General features: G+C 41.9%; 1 protein-coding gene across 3 annotated transcripts in view; it reads right to left on the bottom strand.

The window, feature by feature from the left end:
- Window positions 1-9,262: 9,262 nt before the first annotated feature.
- Window positions 9,263-19,535, bottom strand: part of LOC308527831 (histone-arginine methyltransferase CARM1-like) — a 223,506-nt gene continuing 213,233 nt past the window's right edge. For all 3 annotated transcript variants that reach the window (XR_013996650.1, XM_081103236.1, XM_081103237.1), the window contains exons 12-13: window positions 15,059-15,148; window positions 9,263-9,889 (exon numbers count right to left, since the gene is read on the bottom strand). Coding sequence is in view for 2 of the 3 variants with exons in the window: in XM_081103236.1 (XP_080959362.1) it covers window positions 9,880-9,889; window positions 15,059-15,148 (100 nt within the window). In the remaining variant the exon portion in view is untranslated. The remainder of the gene's footprint in view (window positions 9,890-15,058; window positions 15,149-19,535) is intronic.

Here is a 19,535-nt window from a genome sequence, read left to right as displayed (position 1 = left end):
CACTGCAAATTGAGGCCACCTACAAAGTCCAACTGGGTGTGCAGAGTCCACGCAGGACACAAAGAGGCTTAATTGGAGAGGAAGATACACATCACAGGCCAGAGCCCCAGGGTTAGCAAGATGCTCGCTTTGGTTATGGGCATCCAAGCTGCCCAGTCAGAGGCAGTCCCTCAGCGAGGCAGTGACCGGCAACCGTGTGTGGTCAGCCCCACTCCTGACTCCATTTTGGCCCCATCCTTGTATTTCTTTGTTATTCTAGTCAATTATAGTTTATACTATATCATCATATACAAGTTAGTTATCCTTGGAAACTAACTTAACTCCTTTTGGAAGGCAAAATGGATAAATAGATGAGTGGATGAATGAATGGGTGAATAGATCGATGATGGATAGATTCTCTTTAATAGTCACCTATTTCCATTTAATTCCATTTACAATTTCCTCTCTTCTTTTCTCCCTCTAATTCAAATTCTATTTTCACTCATTCACCTCTCCTGCCCCCTGTGTCCCATCCCTGCTCCCCTCCTCATCTCTGGGCAAGAATAGGGTTGCGGTAACTGCAGGCTTAGCACTATTAGAATTTTACAGAAAAAAGCCTCTCAAGTATGTTCTGGAAATGCTAGGCTAGTATTTACTAGTATCTTACTGGCAACTTTCCCACTTGTTTTGTTCCATTTTCTTGTCCATCCCTGGTCTTAATTCTGGAGAGCTCACCTCTACCTTGCGATCTGCCTGGGATGGCCCGAGTCTGGTCTTCTCCAAGAATTTAGATCAATTTTCACTTGGGCATTTGGATACAACTAGAATAAGATGGAGAAGAATTCTGCAGGGAGGGGAGTCTTGAGAAGAGAATTGTTGAGAGAAGCAAGAATTCTAAGTGTTAGCTTCTGCTGAGAAGGGTCATATGCTGGGAACTTCCCACAGTCCAGGAACACAGTAATCATGCCTAGGCACACTTACACACAATCAGACTCATCACATTGTAGTCATGCCATCTACCCTCACACACTCCACACGTTTACTCCCAAGGGGGAGAATCAGTCTTTTCAGCGGACAATGGCTTCATGTAGGAGTTCAGGCGAAACAAAGCCTACTGAATCAGTTCGACAGTGGAGCCTCATCACATTCTAAGAAAGAACTTTCATTCAGAAAACATGTACTGAGTACCTACTGGGTGCAAGGGAACCCAGTAAGGAAACGGAGTGAGGATGGGGAGTGATACACAAAGTGTGCTCCAGCCAGTTTCCTAAGACCCTTTGGGGAAGGCACCATGAAGAAAATATGGCAAATCAAAATCACCTGATGTAGCACATCATTATTTTTCTTGGCGTTCATTGCCGTGACACTCATCACGCTGAATTCCTTCGCAATTTGTATGGCTACACTGGGCATTTCAGCCTGCGAGGCAGATGACTATGGGTACCAGCTCTTCAGGAAAGGCACTTATCCTCAATGGAGTCCTTGTGGAGTCTCCAACAGCTGGGAAATGTTTATTGTGAAACCCCTGGAAGAGGGAGCAGGTTAGACAGGGAGCCAGTAAGTACTTTTCAGGGAAATGGGGGGAAAAAGCAGCACATGGCGGGTATCGATGGAGACGTGTGCCAGCCAATTCTCTCCAAGAATGTGGCCAGAGAGAGGCCAGACAGAGAAGCCTAACGCACATTGCTCTTTTCTTTTGGTTTCTCTTCAGTTGTGATATTTTAATACAAAGCTATGTGTTACCTACGGAATAAAGAAAAGAACAGACGACTGACTCTGACCAAACAGATGTTCCACCGCCCTCTGTCTTGAGCACTTTGTTTGACTTTCCCTCCTCCCGTGACATGTCTCCACTGAACTGGCAATGGTTTCGTTTCAGCCTCTCTAGGTTTGGCCCTGTTAGTGCTTATTCTTTTGTGCTTAGCGCTGGGGTCTTCTTTTGATATTCGCTTTTGCAAGAACCTGTCTGTGTCCTTCCTGCTTCTAAGCCTAGGAAGTAAAAGAATTCTGTTTTGTTCTCTCCTTGGAGCCCGCATTACTCCCTGCCATACTAGACAGTGTACAGAAAGTGCTTTAAAAATAGCAATGCACAAATGTTAATTGATATGCTTATAAGTAGCGGTTCTACGTAGCTCAAGTTGATTTCTAATCACAACTCCCGTTATCAGGTCAGATATGAAATGAAAACGCCCTCCCTGCTTTTGCAACGACTGAGCCATTTGGGCACAATGCTATTTCGGCAGCGGGGAATCATTTGAAAATGAGCTTTGCTTCGCTTGGCATGTCAGATGGCAATTTTAAAGACTGGGTCCTATTTTTTAAATATTACAATTGGTTCACATTCAAGAGGCACATGCCCCCTGCTAGGAGAGGGGCTCCCATGCAGCTGGTGGTGGGACAGCAAACCAGGAGCATGGTGCCTGGTTACACAATAAACCCTGATGGGGGCATCGCACGGATGGTCAGCCACGAGGGATGCGTCTGCAATACAGGGCCGTTTTGACAGGGGACAGGTGGTGATCTTGGCAGCTGACTGACTTCAGAGAGAGCCAGCCAAGAGCCCCTGTGGGTGTGTTGGCAGGAGGGCAGAGCCTTCCCAAAAGTGCTGAAAGGGATGGAGTGATGGCGAGCAAACCCATCAGTGATGGCAAAGTTCCATGACAGTCCCAGGGAACATGTATACAAATGCTTACACATCACATTTCCTACTTTTGTTCTCCTAGGTACTTCCACTCCTCAAGCTTCACCCTATTCAACAGACACTGCCTCCTCCACAGACACATGAGAACTCCATTTATCATACCTATTACCTAATAAGAACTGCTTTCCTAAATATTTATCATGATTCCTAATATTTATCATGATTTTAGTAGCTGTAAGGTAAAGTGGCAAAAAATCTACTCTCCATGTGGCCCAATTCCTGGGGAACAGTATGTGGGGTATGACAGCACTTGCTCCAAAAGGGGGAGAGAGAACAATGCATGAGTACTTGCGTGTGTATATGGAAAAGTGGGCAAGAAACATTAGTTTACTTTGGGGACATGAACTTGAAGGCTGGGGGGCAGAGGTCAGATGGAGGCTTCATTGTACATCCTTTATACTTTTAAAAATTTGAACCACTTTGTCATTACCCCTTCCCTCTTCACCCCTGCGATGGCTCTTATCCAAGCCACCAATAACGTCCATGTTACTTATTCCAGTGGTCAAATCTCCCGTTCCTATCCTCTCTGACATCACAGGCACATTTGACACACATTGCTCACCTCTCCTCCTTGAAGCGATTTCTTCTTTTGTTCCACATCACCACGTTCCTCTGACCTTCCCAGGCATTGCTCAGGCTCTCTTGCTGACCCTTCCTACTCTCCAACTTTTAAATGTTTGCATTCTCTGCTCTTGGCTCTCTTCTCTTTTCTACACTATCTTGTAAGGGATCTCGTCCAGGTTTGTGCTTTAATTACCATCTGTCTGCTTTGTGACTCTCCAACCCATATCTCCGGATTCCAGACGCACACATTTGCCTGTCAGATAGCTCCACTTTGACATCAAGTGGCCATCTCCAATCCAACATGTTCCCAACAGAAGTCTCGATGTTCACCAGCCCCCATCCCCAACCCTGCTCCTCCCCGTGTCTTCTCCATGAGTTGCTCAGACCAAAAACCTGGGAGTTGACCTTGATTGCTTTCCTCATCTACTGAGAGCCAATCTAACAGCAAGTTCTGTTACTACTGTGTCCAATATAGGCCCTCAATCTGGTCCCTTATCATCTTCACTGCTAAAGCCTCACCCTAACAGCCCATCTGTCATTTGTTCTATTATATCAGGATTTTCCTTTTTCCATTCTTGCCCACATACAGTCTGCTTATCAAAAGCAATCAGAGTGAACCAGTACACAGGATAAATCCGACCACATCCCCCTCTGCTTTAAACCTTCAAATTGCTTATGTCTCCACCTAAGTTCTTTCTCTGAATCTTGAGCTGCCCCTCCTCAGCAGCTCAACACTCAGCACTTCAGTGAGGTTTCTCTGAGCACTGCTGTCTGAGAAGCAACCAATAGGGCACAACACATTCCATTTCCTAGTATTACGTTCTTCACAGCTCCCTGCATATTTGAATATTTTATGTATTTATTTCCTTGTATGTTTACTGTGTGTATCCCTCCTGCTATAATATAAAAAGGAGAATTCTGTCTACCTGGCTTATTTATGTATCCCAGGATGCATAAATATGTATCCTAGTGCCTAGCATAATACTGTTATTAGTTAGGATAGGCTTACTAATTCTGCAATGAGAAATATTCCCAAAGCTCAGTGGTTAAAATAACAAAGGTTTGTTTTTCTTCCTCAAAGTACATGTAATCCATAGGTTGACATGAGAGTTCTGAGATATTCAGAGACTGATTCAGAGATTCAGGCAGAAGGGGGCTTTACCACGTAATGACATGTCATTTCAACAGGACTTCCACAATTACTGAGGGAGGAAGAAGAGCCGGCATGGAGGATCTCAGAGCATCTCTTAAATGCTTCCACATGGAGGTGACATACATTGCTTCCGTTCATATGGGATAGGCCAGAGAAGTCACAAGGCCATGCCTACCTTCAAGGGGTCTAAGAAATCAGATCCTTTTATGATCCTCTTCCTCCTGGAAGGAGAAGAAAACTAGAAATGTTGGCAGGCAGCACTTATGTCCACACACATGCAAACCAGTGTGCCTAATTCTAAAGCTGCTGGTGTTAACCCCTCCATTTTTGAAAGCACATGACCCTAGAGTTTCTGTTTTGATGAAGACATTCTTTCACTCCAATTTCTAGGTACTTCCCAATGCTTGGGAAACAGTGCCAGCAGGCTCTGGGGCTTCTGAGATATACGTGTTTATGTTGTGTTTCCCAATTACATGCTCCCTGGTAAGCTACAGATGACAATGAAAAAATTCTGTTTTTAATGGAGACAAAATACTGCAACTATTAGACTAATGTATTTGTTTATTTCTTTTCTTTAGTTTTTTTCCTTTTCTTCATCATCTTTGTCATCATTTGTGTAGGCTTTTTGACTGGGCTCAAGAAAGCGTGAATGAATAAAGGAATGAATAAATGAATGGGGTGACTTCTTTAGCAAGACAATATGTTTAAAATTAGCCTATGAACAGAAAGTGGATTTTTCTAAATACCTTTCATATATAAGGGGTTTAGCCAAAAGTTCCTCTGTGGATAAGATGCTATGCCCTGCTGGACAGCTAGATCTTGAGGTTGGTGCCCAAAGGTAAAGAATAAAACTATAAAGTAGAAGAAGGAATAAATGTCACCCCTATGGGTGGCAAAGGGGAGAGAAACTGGTAGATGGGGGTGGCCAGGCATCTGTCCCTCTCCCTCTTATAACTGGAAGTACACCAGTTTTAAAAAGTATATAATCATGGAGCTCAGAGGAGAAACTAAGACCCATTTCCTATGATAACGTAATATAATAATAAGAGCTACATTTAAAGACCCAGGCACCGTGTCAAGTACTTCATATGTATGATTTCATTCAACCCTCACAAGGACCCTATTGTTATTTCTTTTAGCAGTCAAGGAAACTGAAGCTTAGGAAAAGCCTGTCATTGGCCCAAGTCCATATTATCTGGTTAACCGACAGATCTGAACCCAGATACAGTATTTTTAAAGAGCCCACACCCTTATCCACTGTACTATAACATCACTTTCAGTAATAGTTTGATCTAGAATTCAGTTAATTTTTGCACAGGGCGGTGTAAATGATGTAGCCTGCTCTGTCTTATGGCTCTCTGATACGTTTCTTTAAATAGAGTGGAAAGGTCAAGTCATAATAAAAATGTGACATTAATGTTATCTCCAGGGGGGCTGAGTGCAAGACAGTAACAACTTACTAAGTTTGGGCTTTTGCATTGACCTATGTTAATGTGAGATTCCATGCTATTTTGCATGGCAAGGGAAGTTTCGCAGACTTCATTTGATTGCTAGATCAATGTGAAAATGCATTATCTGCCTGCCTCGAGCATGGCCGACTGTTGACCTCTCCAATTAAGTAGACTTGAGAATGAAAATTCAATTATAATGAACAAACGTTTCTTGAACACATTCTATGTGCAGGTCCCTATGTCAGGCCCTGTGGGGAACATGCAATTTTGTTTCTATCTTGAGTGCTTGCAAGAAGTTGGAGGAGGTAGAAATACATGCATGGAGGACTACGGTGTAACATGCTATCTTACCTGATGAAGGCAGAGGAAAGGGAATTAATTAACAGTGAAGCTGGACAGTTTGTAGGCAGCCCCTGAAACAGGTGTTGCTGGTTCCTTGCCTTCTGTCCATTTCTCTTTGGGAACAGAACTACTTTTTATCCCTTGGAAAAGATGAGTCCACCTCCAGCTCAGTGGTAAATCTTGTTTGATTGAGCCTCTTTGTGACAATCTCTTGTCTCTTGTCAGAGATTAGTTTAGAGGTGGGGATGTGACTCAGTTCTGGCCAATGGAGCATGAAGGCAAGACTTTCTTACAGTAGAGACAGCTGTGTGGCTAAGGGCACAGACTCTGGAGTGGACTGTCTGGTTTAAATTCCCAGCTCCACTACCTGTTAGCTCTGTGCCATTAGGACAGGTACTTACCCTTCTTACCTCAATTTTCCTCATCTGTTCAATGAGGTTAATAACAATACATACCTAATAGGATTGTTGAAAGAATAAAAATTGGTTAATATCACAGGTCCTCAAATAACATCCTTTCGTTTAGTGTCATTTTATTGTAACATTGATGAGATGCTGTTGTAAGAGCTTAATTCTTATTTATGTCAATTAGCCTACGGTAAATTGGTTTCCTTGGATGTCGTTTTGTTGCAGTTCCAAGAGCCTATCAAAAATGTTGAGTGAGGACTTACTGTATTTGTAAAGCAGTTAGAACGGTGCCTGGCACACAATAAGTGTTATGTAAGTGTCCATCATCATCATCATCATCATCATCATCATCATCATCATCATTTTTTAAGAGGAGATACCAGAAATGATAGTCTGTTTTTATAACTCTGGACATTGGTGTGTCTGGATGAGATTCTTGTAATTTCTATGGTGGCCTTGCACCCATGTGGGGGTCTGGGCTATGACGGAGATGGCAGAGAAAAGGAGAGAAGGACTTCAGTCTTCGATGAAACCACAGAGCCGCTGAGTCGTCAATCCTAGAGTCTACTCTGCCGTTCGACTTTTTGTTACGTGACATCATAACTCTCTGTGTTTAAGTATTCTCAGCTGGGGTCTTGTGTGACCACAGTCAGAGGCACAGCTGAACCTCTGAGAACCTTCCTGGTGTATGTCCTGTTGCTCCTCAGCCTGGTATCCTGGGAAGCAGGCAACCATAGAGCAGCCCCTGACATCAGCTCCTGTCCAACGTGCTGCCACTGCCACTGCCACTGCCACTTATCTTCATCGTGGTGGGATGGTTTCATGAAAACTGAGATTCCCAAGATTTTCCTAAATGCAGAATATAATCTTCATCATCTTCTCAGGGGACCTGCTTTGAGGTCACTTTCAAATTTGAAAACACCATGGTAATATGATTGCCCCATAAAACAAAGTCCCTTTGACTCTTAATAATTCTATAGATATAGAATTAGAATAAGTTACTAAATTCCTCCACTAAAATAAATCCTACCCTACATACTTTATACCATTTTTAGCAACATCTACTAAGCGCATACAAACTTCCAAAAATAAGGTGAAGATGAGGAAAAACAAATTTTAAGTATACATCCTCTGAGTGATTGTCAGATATTTACTCTCCGACACCCACTGTGTACATATATGGGTATTAAACCTGTGCTTCACTTTTTGTTGTTGTTGTTGGTTAGATCAGGATCTTTTATTACTTGTTTATTTAAATTGGCTAATCAGAATAAAAAAAAATTTAAAGTCTTTGTCTGGAGGCTGGGGTTTCTTCTATTTAGAGGTTCGAACCTGGGCATCCACTCCTAGGAGGGGAACCCTGCACCACTGTGAGGTGGGCTGAGGGATGACCCCTAATGGACAATCCCAGGGGCCTTGGCCTGCCACACCTCTCTGTCCCCAGATTTTGGTATGCGATGAAAAAAACTGTTAATTCTTCGCTCCTGGCCTTGGATTTAAAAATAATGTTACCTGTGTGAGTTTGGGGAAAGCTTGGAGAAGCTAGTTGAAGAAGCCGACCCTAATCCCTTTCCTCCAAGACGGGATAGATGATCCAACACTGTTTCTAGAGCTCGGCCCAGCTTTACTCTTACTAGTAACCTCTCCTCAATCACCCACGTCATGGGGCAAATTACAAATTCATAAATATTACAGATCTTTGGAATTGCTCAAAGATTGGGAAAGAATACCGATTTTTTGAGTCCTTAAAAGTCACAGGTTTCATCTCTTATGACTACTTTTATAGACTGATAATGGCCTCTGACGGCATCAGGCTAAGGAGGACTGTGAGGCCAAGTCACGGCTGGGCAGGAATGACTGTGGGGATTGATTATGAATGTCTGCACTGGGTGTGGGTGGAGACAGTGGCAATAGCCAAACTGTGTTTCTGCAATCCAGGGTTTACACAGTTTCTGCCTACCATGCTTGAAAGACAATTAGAACATTGTCAGACCTGATTCCATAATTCTAATTACTCTGAATGTCAGGATACATTTATTTATGTAATCAATATACATTGATTGAACACCTTTGATGCCTGAGGCGGGCTCCTAGGTACTGAGGAACATTAAAAAATGAATTGGACTCGGATCCAACCCACAACAAATTTAGTTCAAAGAAGAGAAAGATATGGGTTGTTTAGGGTATGAAGTGATAAAATGTTGCAAGAAAGGATTAGATAAGGGGAGGGATAGGAGATCCGTCGAAGGTGAGATGTGTGAGTGTGGACAGTGGTCAGCAGGGCATGCTGGTGAGGGTGTATTGGAACGGGGCCTTGCAATGATGTGAGTCAGCCTGTTGGAATGGATAGCCTGTTGGAATAGATAGCTTGGTGTTTCAAACGGAGTGGCCAGAATGAGGGGAAGCACCAGTGTGGAAAGCTGAATGCTGTGGGTGAGTGATTGACTGATGAGAATCTGTGGTTGCTGTTTGTTCCACTTCCCCTGACAGAGTGAGCAGGTTGCCTGTTGGGCTTCATTAGATTATCCTGCTGATGTGACATCCATTTTTATAAGGGTTTTCTGGGGGCCTGGGGAAAACTTGCTCTTTGGAAAGATTATCTTTCATCACCATTTGACGTGTGACATATAACAAATGTCTTAAAGTAAAGGAGAGTTCCCACTGGTATGTCACACTGTACTCTTTATTGTAGACCTAAGAGGACTGACAAAGGTTCCATCTGCATTTTCTTAACTATGTACAGAGTCATCAAATATTGCCAATGAAGAACATTCCTGACATCGAATTATTCCATTACATGAATAGGCAAAAAATCTTTAACACACTGTTGAACTAGGAACTAGCTATTGGTTTGTTGCAGATATTTGCAAAAATAGATTAAAATTGCAAATAGAAGATCCCTTCTAACATGGTCTATGTCATGTTGTACATATGCATACATATAAACATGAGGTAGGGTTTTGTTAACTGTCTTTTTTAAATACGTCAGAACTTGAAGCGATGCTTATGGCTTTACTAAAGTAAAAATAAACAGAAACCAAAAATTTTTTAAAAAATTGTTTTTCAACTACATGCAAAAAGCGATAAAGAGCCAGTCTAAGAAGCCACAAGAAATAGACTTGTCAACAAAATTAGGATGCACAGTTTAGAGTTAGAAAAAACAAACAACTTTAAATAAATAAAGCTAATATACTTGTAAAATTCAGAATGCATGTTTGAAACAGGAGACATGAACTTGAATGTTGAGGGACTTCTCAGGCCTTCATTTTACTTATTGATCTTCTAAGCAAACCTAAAACAGAGAAGGTGATTCCATGACACCAAAAGTAATGAAGTTCTAGCAAGATCCAAAGCCATAGACGAGCCATGTGTTCATGTCTGCTCCTTCCCTCCTCTTCCCTCCTCCTCCCCTCTTCCTATTCCTGTGCCCTTCCCCGGAGATTTTATGGGCAGCCTTAGATCTATATTTACCCACTACATTTAGTAGGTTTGATTATGCATAGCCTAAATTCAGATCTGAGAGGATGATCTGGATTTTTATTCACTGAAAGAACTTTTCCTTTTCATAGGTTTACTAGTGACCCGGTGCACAGAGTCGTGCACACTGAAAGGAAATTAATTAGAAGGTGGCCAGTGGGGCGCGATGGGTGAGAAGGGCCAGACATGCCCTGGAGCCAACCTCCCGTGGTCTCTCCCCTGCCAGCCACACCTGGGGCATTGCACTGGCGTCACCACAGCTAGAAGGGTGTCTGCCGAGTGAGCAGGGTCCCTCTGCAGGTGGGCCCCTCAGCCTGGCCTGCGGGGATCGGGCCTATATGGGCCCTCCAACATCCCCTGAGGGGTCCCGGAGTGCACCGAGAGGGCACTCTGCAACGCTGCTGTCGTACAGGGTGTGGAACACAAACAAAAGTGTGCAATAAACCAGATTCAGGGCCGACAGTGCCCCAGCAACAACATAACTCAGGGCTGAAGGAGGAATCGGGCTCCCTCCTCTCTGGTTCCGGGCTGCATCACCCGAGAACCGCCACTGCCAAGTCACTGCAGCTGGGCAGCTCCTGCGTCGAGCATCTGCCTCTTGGTGGTCAGTGAGTGTCATAGCAACCAGTTGGACAGACACTTAGCTCTTTATATATATAGATAGCGAAGGCTAATAAGCACCAACTTCTCTCTCTTCTTGCTACTCAATAGGCTAACTTTGCCCTAACTGTCCTCTTCCTGAAGGCTCTGCTTATACATCTGCCCATGAGGGTTCCTTTCCGACATTTGAGTCTCTACCAGTTAACCCCTCTTTGGACCACTCAATGTAAATAACTCCACCTCCCATCTCTGGCCTTGCCGCTATCTAGCATGTCATTCTGTTTGTTTCTGCGATCCCTTTATGTAGTTCTTTTTTGGGTAAGTTCTTATGTAATTGAAAAGGTTCTTTACATCTAGTAAATGTTAAACATGAGCAGAGCAAGGATGATAGGCCAGGTACAGAAACTCACCAGGGCAGAGACCCCCAGATGCCTAGCAAGGGGCAAAACCGGGAAAACAAGAATCTTGTCTTTGGAGTAACCTGTCCTCCTCTAAGCATGTCACTGGTCTTGCGGTTTGGACCCCTGATCTTTCATATCGCTGGTCAGGCAGTTTAGACCCCTGACCTTTTCCTTCTTAATGATAACATTAGAGGCCAGGCCTCAAGTGTATTTCAGCTCCAGGCCCAGAGAAGCATCAAAACCAGACAATTGATGTGTAGCTGCCGCAGGACCAGCTGCATTGACTAGTGACCCCATCAGTGGAGCCCATGACCCTGAAAGAGCACACCGGGAAACGGATGAATATTCGGTTAAAACCCTTCCCTGAGACCTCCCCTAAGATTTCCACCTGCAAGAGAGAGACAAATAGGCTCCGGACAAGGACGCAGTGCGTTCTCTTCTCCCACAGGCACATGTCCCCCACCTCTAAGGGACTCCAGGAGACTTGCAACCAGGGGAGCAATGGGCAGCGGCAGCTCATCCTGGTCTAACCCCTGAACCTGTCTCCAAGGTCCCCCTTTCTCTGAGTTCTCAGTGAGCCAAAGCAGCCCAGCCTAGGCTTTCAGTTGCTTCTTCTGTGCCCTGCCTCGTTTCATTGTCTCAAGTCTATCGTGGACCCAGTACCCTTCAGCTCAATGCTGTGTGGCCCTTCTCTTTGGATATCCCCATCTCCTGCGCTTTCTTCCTTAAATAAATTCAGTTTTTCTTTAATCACCATCTGAGATGGCTATTTAGCCTGCCCTCCCACCATGGATGTTAACTTTTTATTAAAATTTACCCTTTTTGGTGTATAGTTCTCTGAATTTTGACAAATGCGTGTGACCATATACTGCCACCACTAAGATCAAGATATAGAAAAATGCCAACATTGTGAAAAATGACCTGTTCCTCTTTATAGTAATGCTTCTCCCAACCCTAGCTTTGATCTGTTTTCTGAATCAAGCAGTGTTGCATTTTCCAGAATGTCAAATGAATGGAATCATATAATCTGCAGCCTTTTGAGTATGGCTTCTTTTATTCAGCATAATATTTTTGAGACTCATCTGTATTATTACATGTATCATTCCTTTTTTTAGAAAATTATTCCATTTTCTGGATGGACCACATTTTGTTTATTCATTCTCCAGCTGAGATACATTCTAGTCATTCCTATATTTTAATAATTACAAATAAAGCCGCAATAAACACTTAAATATAGTTTTCATTTCCTTTGTATAAATACCTAGGAGTGGGATTGCTGGGTCATATGGTAAGTGAACATTTAACCATATAAGAAACTGTCAAAATGCTTTCTGCTATGGCGGTACCATATTGCATTTCTACTGGCAATGAATGTGAATCCTGCCAGCTCTCCACCTTCACCAGCACTTGTCAAAAATCGTCAGGACTTTTACTTTAGCCATTCTGCTAGGTGTGCTGTGGTATGTCATTATGGTTTTAACTTTCATTTCCCTAATGACTAATGATGTTGAGCACCTTCTCATGTAATTTGCTATTATATCTTTTTGATAAAGTGTCTGGTCAAATCTTTTGCCTTCTGAAAAATTGTTTTCGTATTATTGGGCTTTTTTGAGAGTATTATATCACTAATTCTTTTTATATTCTGGATACTAGCTTTTTCCAAATATGTGATTTCCAAATATTTTCACCCAATTTGTGACTTGTTTTTTTTTCCATTCTACTATAATATGCCTTTAAAAGATCACAAGTTGTAATTTTGATAAAGTACAATGTATCAAAAATTTTTTCTATTTATGAATTGTGTTTCTGGTCCCATATTTAAGAAATGTTCATTTAACCCAAGGTCACAAAGATTTTCTTTTATGTTTTCTTCCTAAAAGTATTATATATCTTTTTAGGTTTTACATTTTAATCTCTCATCTTTTTTGAGCTAATTTTTATAGATGGTGTGAAATATGGATGAAAGCTCACTCTTCATTGCACACAGATATCCAGTCATTCCAGCACCAATTTTGAAAGACTCTATTGAACTGCCTTTTCAACTTTGTTGAGAATCGATCGATATAGATGTTTGGTCTATTTGTGACCTCTGTTCCATCCATCTGTCTACATATCATCCTTTCTCCAGTCTGAACTGCACTTCCTTGTTTACGGTAGCTTTATATTAAGTCATGAAATCAGGTTGATATGACTCTGTTTATCTTTTACAAGGGAGTCACATTTTTAAGCATCCTCATCTGCTTCATTAAATATGTCCGTCAGACTTGCTGCTGAGAGAGAGCAAAGGGGGGAAAGAAAGGCACCTGCCCTGCACTCAGCAGTCCATCTGTTCTGGCAGGGCATGGCCGTCCGGGCACCTTTAACAAGCTCTCACTTTGCCCTGCGGCCACAGCATTTCTGCCTTCATACAAAGCAGGTGCCGGCCAAAGCCAAGCACAAAGCCTTCTCTAGGTGGTTTTATGGTAAACACCTTGTTCTTGTAACATGAAGTAGAACTGGGAGTCGAGTTTATATGGCTCCTGCATTCAAAAGGTGAGCTTTCTAAAACCCTCCAGGCACCTATTTTCTTTTCCAAAATCGAAAGGATTCTGTTTGGAACGAACTACAAATCATTCCCATTTACCTTACTGAGAGAGTTGGAGAGCAGAGGGAGGGAAGGAACGGGAGGAAGGAAGGGGGAAACTCACACTTATTGGGCACTAATGACTGGGACATGGGATGGGGATTCCTGCCGTCTCTCAAGTGAGGTTTGTGTTGTTTATCCCATCTTCCAGATGAGGAAACTGAGGCCTAGGCAAGGTAAGTGGTACTAGTCCGCTCTCTCCGGCCAACACCCGTGTCCTTCCCTTTACAGGGCAGGAGTATGCAAATGAGGGATGGGAGCTAAAGATGAGATTCACATACTTAATTGGCGATGGATTTCAGAAATCATACCATGTGTAACAACTGGCACACCCCACACAAAACTTTAGCTTTGCCTGTTTTTGCTCCCTCCCCTGCCTCAAGGTCAAAATTTCATTTTCCCATCTCTGCCAAAGAATTCGTGTTTGGTTTCCTGAGTTCCCTCTTCTCTGTAAGCTTTTCAGGGCTACAGAGACATAATGCTTTGTGGTTTGTTTTTTTTTTTTTGGTTCTTTTTAAATTTTTATTTATTTATTTATTTTTTATTGCTTAAAGTATTACAAAGGGTATTAAATATGTGTCCTTTTTTTTTCCCCCCGACCTTGACAATCCCCTGGCCTCCCCTACCCCCCAGTGTCTTATGTCCATTAATGCTTTGAATAAAAGTCTTAGGGAGGCATTATAATATACGAGACACGTCTCCTTTTAATAAGGAAGTAAAGAGTAACCATGTCCAGTGGTTTTATTTGTGTGGTTGATTTCATGTGTGGATTTTTAATGACCTCATACTGAATGGTTGTAAAGATAGGGAGTTTTCCCAGAAACATGTGTTGTAGCTGTCTTCATTGTGGCAAGTTCTTCGTGTCAGACAAACTCTGCACATCTTCTAGAGAAGTATGTCCTGGCTTACATGACCTCAGAAAAAGTCTCAAAAATATACTTTAAATGGACTCATGTGTAAGCTGTAATTGGAATGCTACTACATAAAAATCATCCCTCAGCGGATGAAGGTCACAGGAGGTCACCCTTAAACTCTGCAGAAGAGAAAAGCAAATGCCAGAAGAAGAGTGACCTTGCTTGAGGTCACACGGCTTGTTCCAGCTCAGCTGAACAAGCATTCACTTTGCGGAGCTCTCCAGGGCTCTCTGTTTTAGGGCCAGATTGTTAAATATTGGATTTTGTTTAATGCCACATAACATATTCAACTCGGTATCAGGAACAAAGTCTCCTCGGAGAGAGAAAGAGTAGAGGCTTGTTCTCCTCTTAGGGAAGAGGGAAGTATTCTGAACCTCTTTACCTGGTCATACGGTCAATTGAGATTTTGTACGCATAGGTGTGAAATGGATGAAAACATTTCTTACCTGAAGAAAGGGTTCTTTAAGTCGAGGATGTTCCCAGATCTGAAGCCCGTCTGGTTTACCAGTGCCACGATCTGAATGTCATAGCTCTGTCTGTATGGCAAACACAAATACACACCTATCATCTACCAAGGCTGGTGAGCTACTCACATACACTTAGAGCATCTTCTACACATACCTAGTTCATGACGGTTTTAAGTGTACATATTAATATTATACATGTCCAAGTATATTTATTTAGATGCTATTAATGTTGTAGCAATTAAAGTCTTTATTTGTCAGAAGAGTTTAATAGTTATAATTTCTTGATCTAAAAATTACAAAGGTAATGGTATTCTGAATGGTCAAAGTGATTTTTTTGACCAAAAAAAAAAAAAAAAGCTTTAGCAACATCAATGACAGAAATGACTTTAAGTAACAGATACACTTTACGGGTCACCATTGTACCAATACAATCTTAATCATGAAAGGATTGCCTAAATTAAAATAGCAACCTCACATAAAACAGCTAACAAATGTGATTGATTTTAAGAGACCTCAGATGAAGGTGCATACAATTATAATAAGAGGAAGTGGCTGATAAAAACAATATGATATATTCTTGACGATTAACCTTGAAGGGACCTGTTTGTAGGATTTTTATTAGTCATTCCCCCAAGAATATATGTATTTCTTCTGATTATAAGTGTTAAGTATTCACTGTAGAAAAAAATGAGAAAAATAAGAAAAAAAATAAAATAACCCATAATGCCACTAAACAAAAATTCAGTTAACATTACAAAGCAATTCTCTATGTTTTTTCTTGTATGTATTTATAGATGTAAATTTTTACCTAAAAGATGCTTAAAAAGACCTTCACACCTCCTTATTTTACTTAACATTAGCAAGTGGTTATTTTATAATTCTTAAAAATGTGTGTCTCAATAGCATAATGTAGATATCACATGATCTAATATAATAATAGAGGAATATGCAAATTAGCTGCGACACTATAAATGCCATGACCGATCTACAAGCAGCTGAGACCTACAGGAGGGTGGGGCAGCGAGCTATCAGCAGGGAGAGCTACAGGAGGGCGGGGCAGCGTGCTACAGAGTGTCGGAGAGCTACCAATGGCGGTGGGCGGAGTGGCCAGCTGAGGCAAGTGGCAGTGAGCTACTCACGCACGGATTCGTGCGCAGGGCTACTAGTTTATTTAATAATTCCCCATTGCTAAATATTTATATCTTTATAATCAGATATTACTCATAGTAACACAAATCCAGTTTTATGACAGAAATTCTGCTGCATAGGACATTCTTGTAATATAGCTCTGTGTCCTATCTATGACTATTTGCTTGGAATAAACTCCTAGATGTACACTCACCAGGCTAAAGCACATAGATGTATTTAAGGTTCCCAATACCTACTGTTAGAATGTCTTCAATTACTTCCTCACTGACAAAGTATGACAGTGTTAATTTCATTACACCTTTTCCAATTCTTAATATTTAAATGTTTGGGGTTAAAATATTATTCATTATTTAATTAAAATTTCCTTAATTACGAGGTTTCCTTTTTCAATTCCAGATATTAGTGAGTGATATAAATTCTTCCATCCTCACTCCCACCTTGTCATTGCCGATAGTGACGTGAGTAGGCTTAAATATAATGTCAGGTCCTGTGTGGCCAGTACCTCAACTTTTAGATTTTATTGGGGCCAAACAAAATAAGAGGAAAATATAACCATACATTTTTTTGCAAAAAAATCAATTATGTCCTTTGATCCTGTTTCAATTTATCTAGTTGACTCAGCACTTCTTTGTTTTAAGATGTTTCTGCCAGGAGGCCTACAGTTAGTTCCCTACTGTGATACTTGATGGCAGATTTGAGGTGAGCCAGACGTTCGAACAATGAGCTCCTTAGGAGAGGCGCCACCCTTGCTGGAATCACAGAAAGGCTGAGAGATCAGCCTGGTAAAGAACTCAGGGAGGGCCCTGGCTGGTGTGGTCCAGTTGGTTGGGCATCATCTTGTGCACTAGCTGGTTAGATTCTGGTCAGGGCACATGCCCCTCGATGCCGGTAGGTGGCGTGCAGTAGGCAGCCAATTGGTGCTTTTTTTCTCTCTCTTCCTCTCCTTCCCCTCTCTAAAAAAACCCCAAATCAGTAAAATATCTAAAAAAAAAAGTCAGGGAGGGACATACCTATACATTTTGCCAAATGAAAGATACCTCCTAAACAATATTTGAAATAATTAATATAGAACTCCGAGGTATGTGCAAATGTGTATGCTTATGGATGCACATGGGAGTCAGATTCGTCACAACTAAGAACTGAATGGTTCCTGTTGTGGTTGGGAAAAAGAGTCAGTAAAGGTTTGCTGTGTGTGATGGGGGGGCGGGGGTGGTGGTGGTTAGGGAGTGAGCAGGGGGATGGTTAGGTTCACTGATTTGATATGATTCACTAACCAAGGGAAATGTGAACTCACCTAAAATTTTAGGAAAATAATGCACTTTTCTATCCCAGGAATAGTGTCATGCTAGTGCAAAGATACCCAGGAGGCCAAGTGTAAGCCCCCAAATTAATGTGCGATAATTAAATAACCAGTAATGGATAATCTTCTAAAACTATCCGTAAATAGGGCCTTAAATAATTATCAATTCTTCTGAACCTATTATTTGGCAATGTGTATAAAAAACAAACAAACAAACAAAATATCCTAGTTATTTGCCATTTTAAATCTTACAAAGACAGCTCTGGCCAGGTGGCTCAGTTGGGTGGAGCTTGTCCCATACACCAAAAGAATGTGGGTTCAAATCCTGGGTCAGAACACATGATATATAGGTTTTGGATTTGATCGGTGGTCGGGGCATGTATGGGAGGCAACTAATCGATGTTTCTCTCTCACATTGACCTCTCTCTATCTCCTCCCTCCCTCCCCTCCTCTCTCTCCAAAAGCAATAAAAATATATCCTCAGGTGAGGATTAAAAATACATATATAAGTAAATCTTATGGAGACAGAGCAAGGGACATAAGTGGGGATATAACTAGTTCAAGGTTTGAATACCAAAATCATCACTTTATATACCAATATTTCTTTTGTAATATTCTACAAGAATTAAAAACTTGGGAACATAAGTGGAACATGTCTTTTTTGGAAAATGTGGTATCATGATAATTTCATCTTAGAGAAGACAGAAGGTGCCAAGAGCGAGACAGCATAGGGCTGACCATCAAAGAAGAATGGGATGGAGAAGAGAAGGTGTGGGAAGTGTGGGGGGAAATGGCCAAGTCACTTGAGGAGTTACTGATAAAGGAAGGAAAGAGCACCTCAGCCACAGGCATGGACTCTAGGTCAGTGTTCTTCAACGGGGCGGGAGTGTGCCCCCGAGAGGATACAGAACAACACGCTGGGGTAGGGAAGAAAATATTGGACAGTTATTTTTAATTTTTCCACTTAGCTGTTACTGTGAATTGAATTGTTTCCTGTCAAAATATATGCTTACATCCTAACCCCAATTGCCTGTAAATATGGTCTAATTTGGAAATAGGATCTTTGCACCTGTAATGAAGTTTAATGAGGTCATACTGGAGTAGGATGTGCCCCAAATACAATGACTGGTGTCCCCATGAGAGAAGAGCCCTGGCCAGTGTGGCTCAGTTGGTTTGCATTTGTCCAGTGCACCAGTTGCCACTTTGATTCCCACTCAGGGCACATACCTGAGTTGTGGGCTGGATCCCTGGTGGGGGGATGAGAGGGAGACAGCCGTTCGAAGATTTGCTCTCACATCAATGTTTTGTTTTCTCTCTCTCTCCTTCTCCTTCCTCTCTCTCAAAGAATCAATGAAAATCTTAAAAAAAGAAGAAGAAGAAGAGGAGGAGAGAACACATAAAGGTACATACAGGAAAGAAGGCCAAGTACAGACAGGCAGAGACTGGAGTGATGCCGCTACAGGGAACAGAAGGGGTTGCCGGGCACTACCAGAGGCTGAAAATCACAGAAAACCTTCTTGCCCGGAGCCTCCAGAGGGAGTATGGCCCTGCTGACATTTTGATTGCAGACTTCCAGGCTCCAGAGTGCAAGAAAATAAATGTCTGTTGTTTTAAGCCAACTGGTTTGTAGTAATTTGTCCCACCAGCCCTAGGAAACTAAGGCAATTGTTTACCAAATACAAGTTGAACACTAGTGAATTTGCTGGGTAGATGCAGGATTCTAATCATCAGCTAAGAGCTGATCATTAAGCTATCGGTCATGTTCACAGTTTCTCAGGTTCTGCAAAAGTAAGATTCTGTTTGTACCTTAAATCATGTGGTTTAACATTACTAAGTAATACTAATCATGTGCTGGGAGATTCTCAGTAACATTATAGAACAAAGAAATGTCACTTAAAACTATACCAGCACACACTGCAACTTTACAGTGCCTTACGGTGCACAATAATTCCTTCCGATGCGGCTGTCCAAATATACAGCTATCTTAGGTGCAGTCCAAGGTAGACT

Source organism: Myotis nattereri (assembly GCF_964212035.1).
Source record: "Myotis nattereri genome assembly, chromosome: 12".
Taxonomy (NCBI): domain Eukaryota; kingdom Metazoa; phylum Chordata; class Mammalia; order Chiroptera; family Vespertilionidae; genus Myotis; species Myotis nattereri.
Note: the sequence above shows the minus strand (reverse complement) of the source record. Positions and strands in the feature narration are given on the sequence as shown.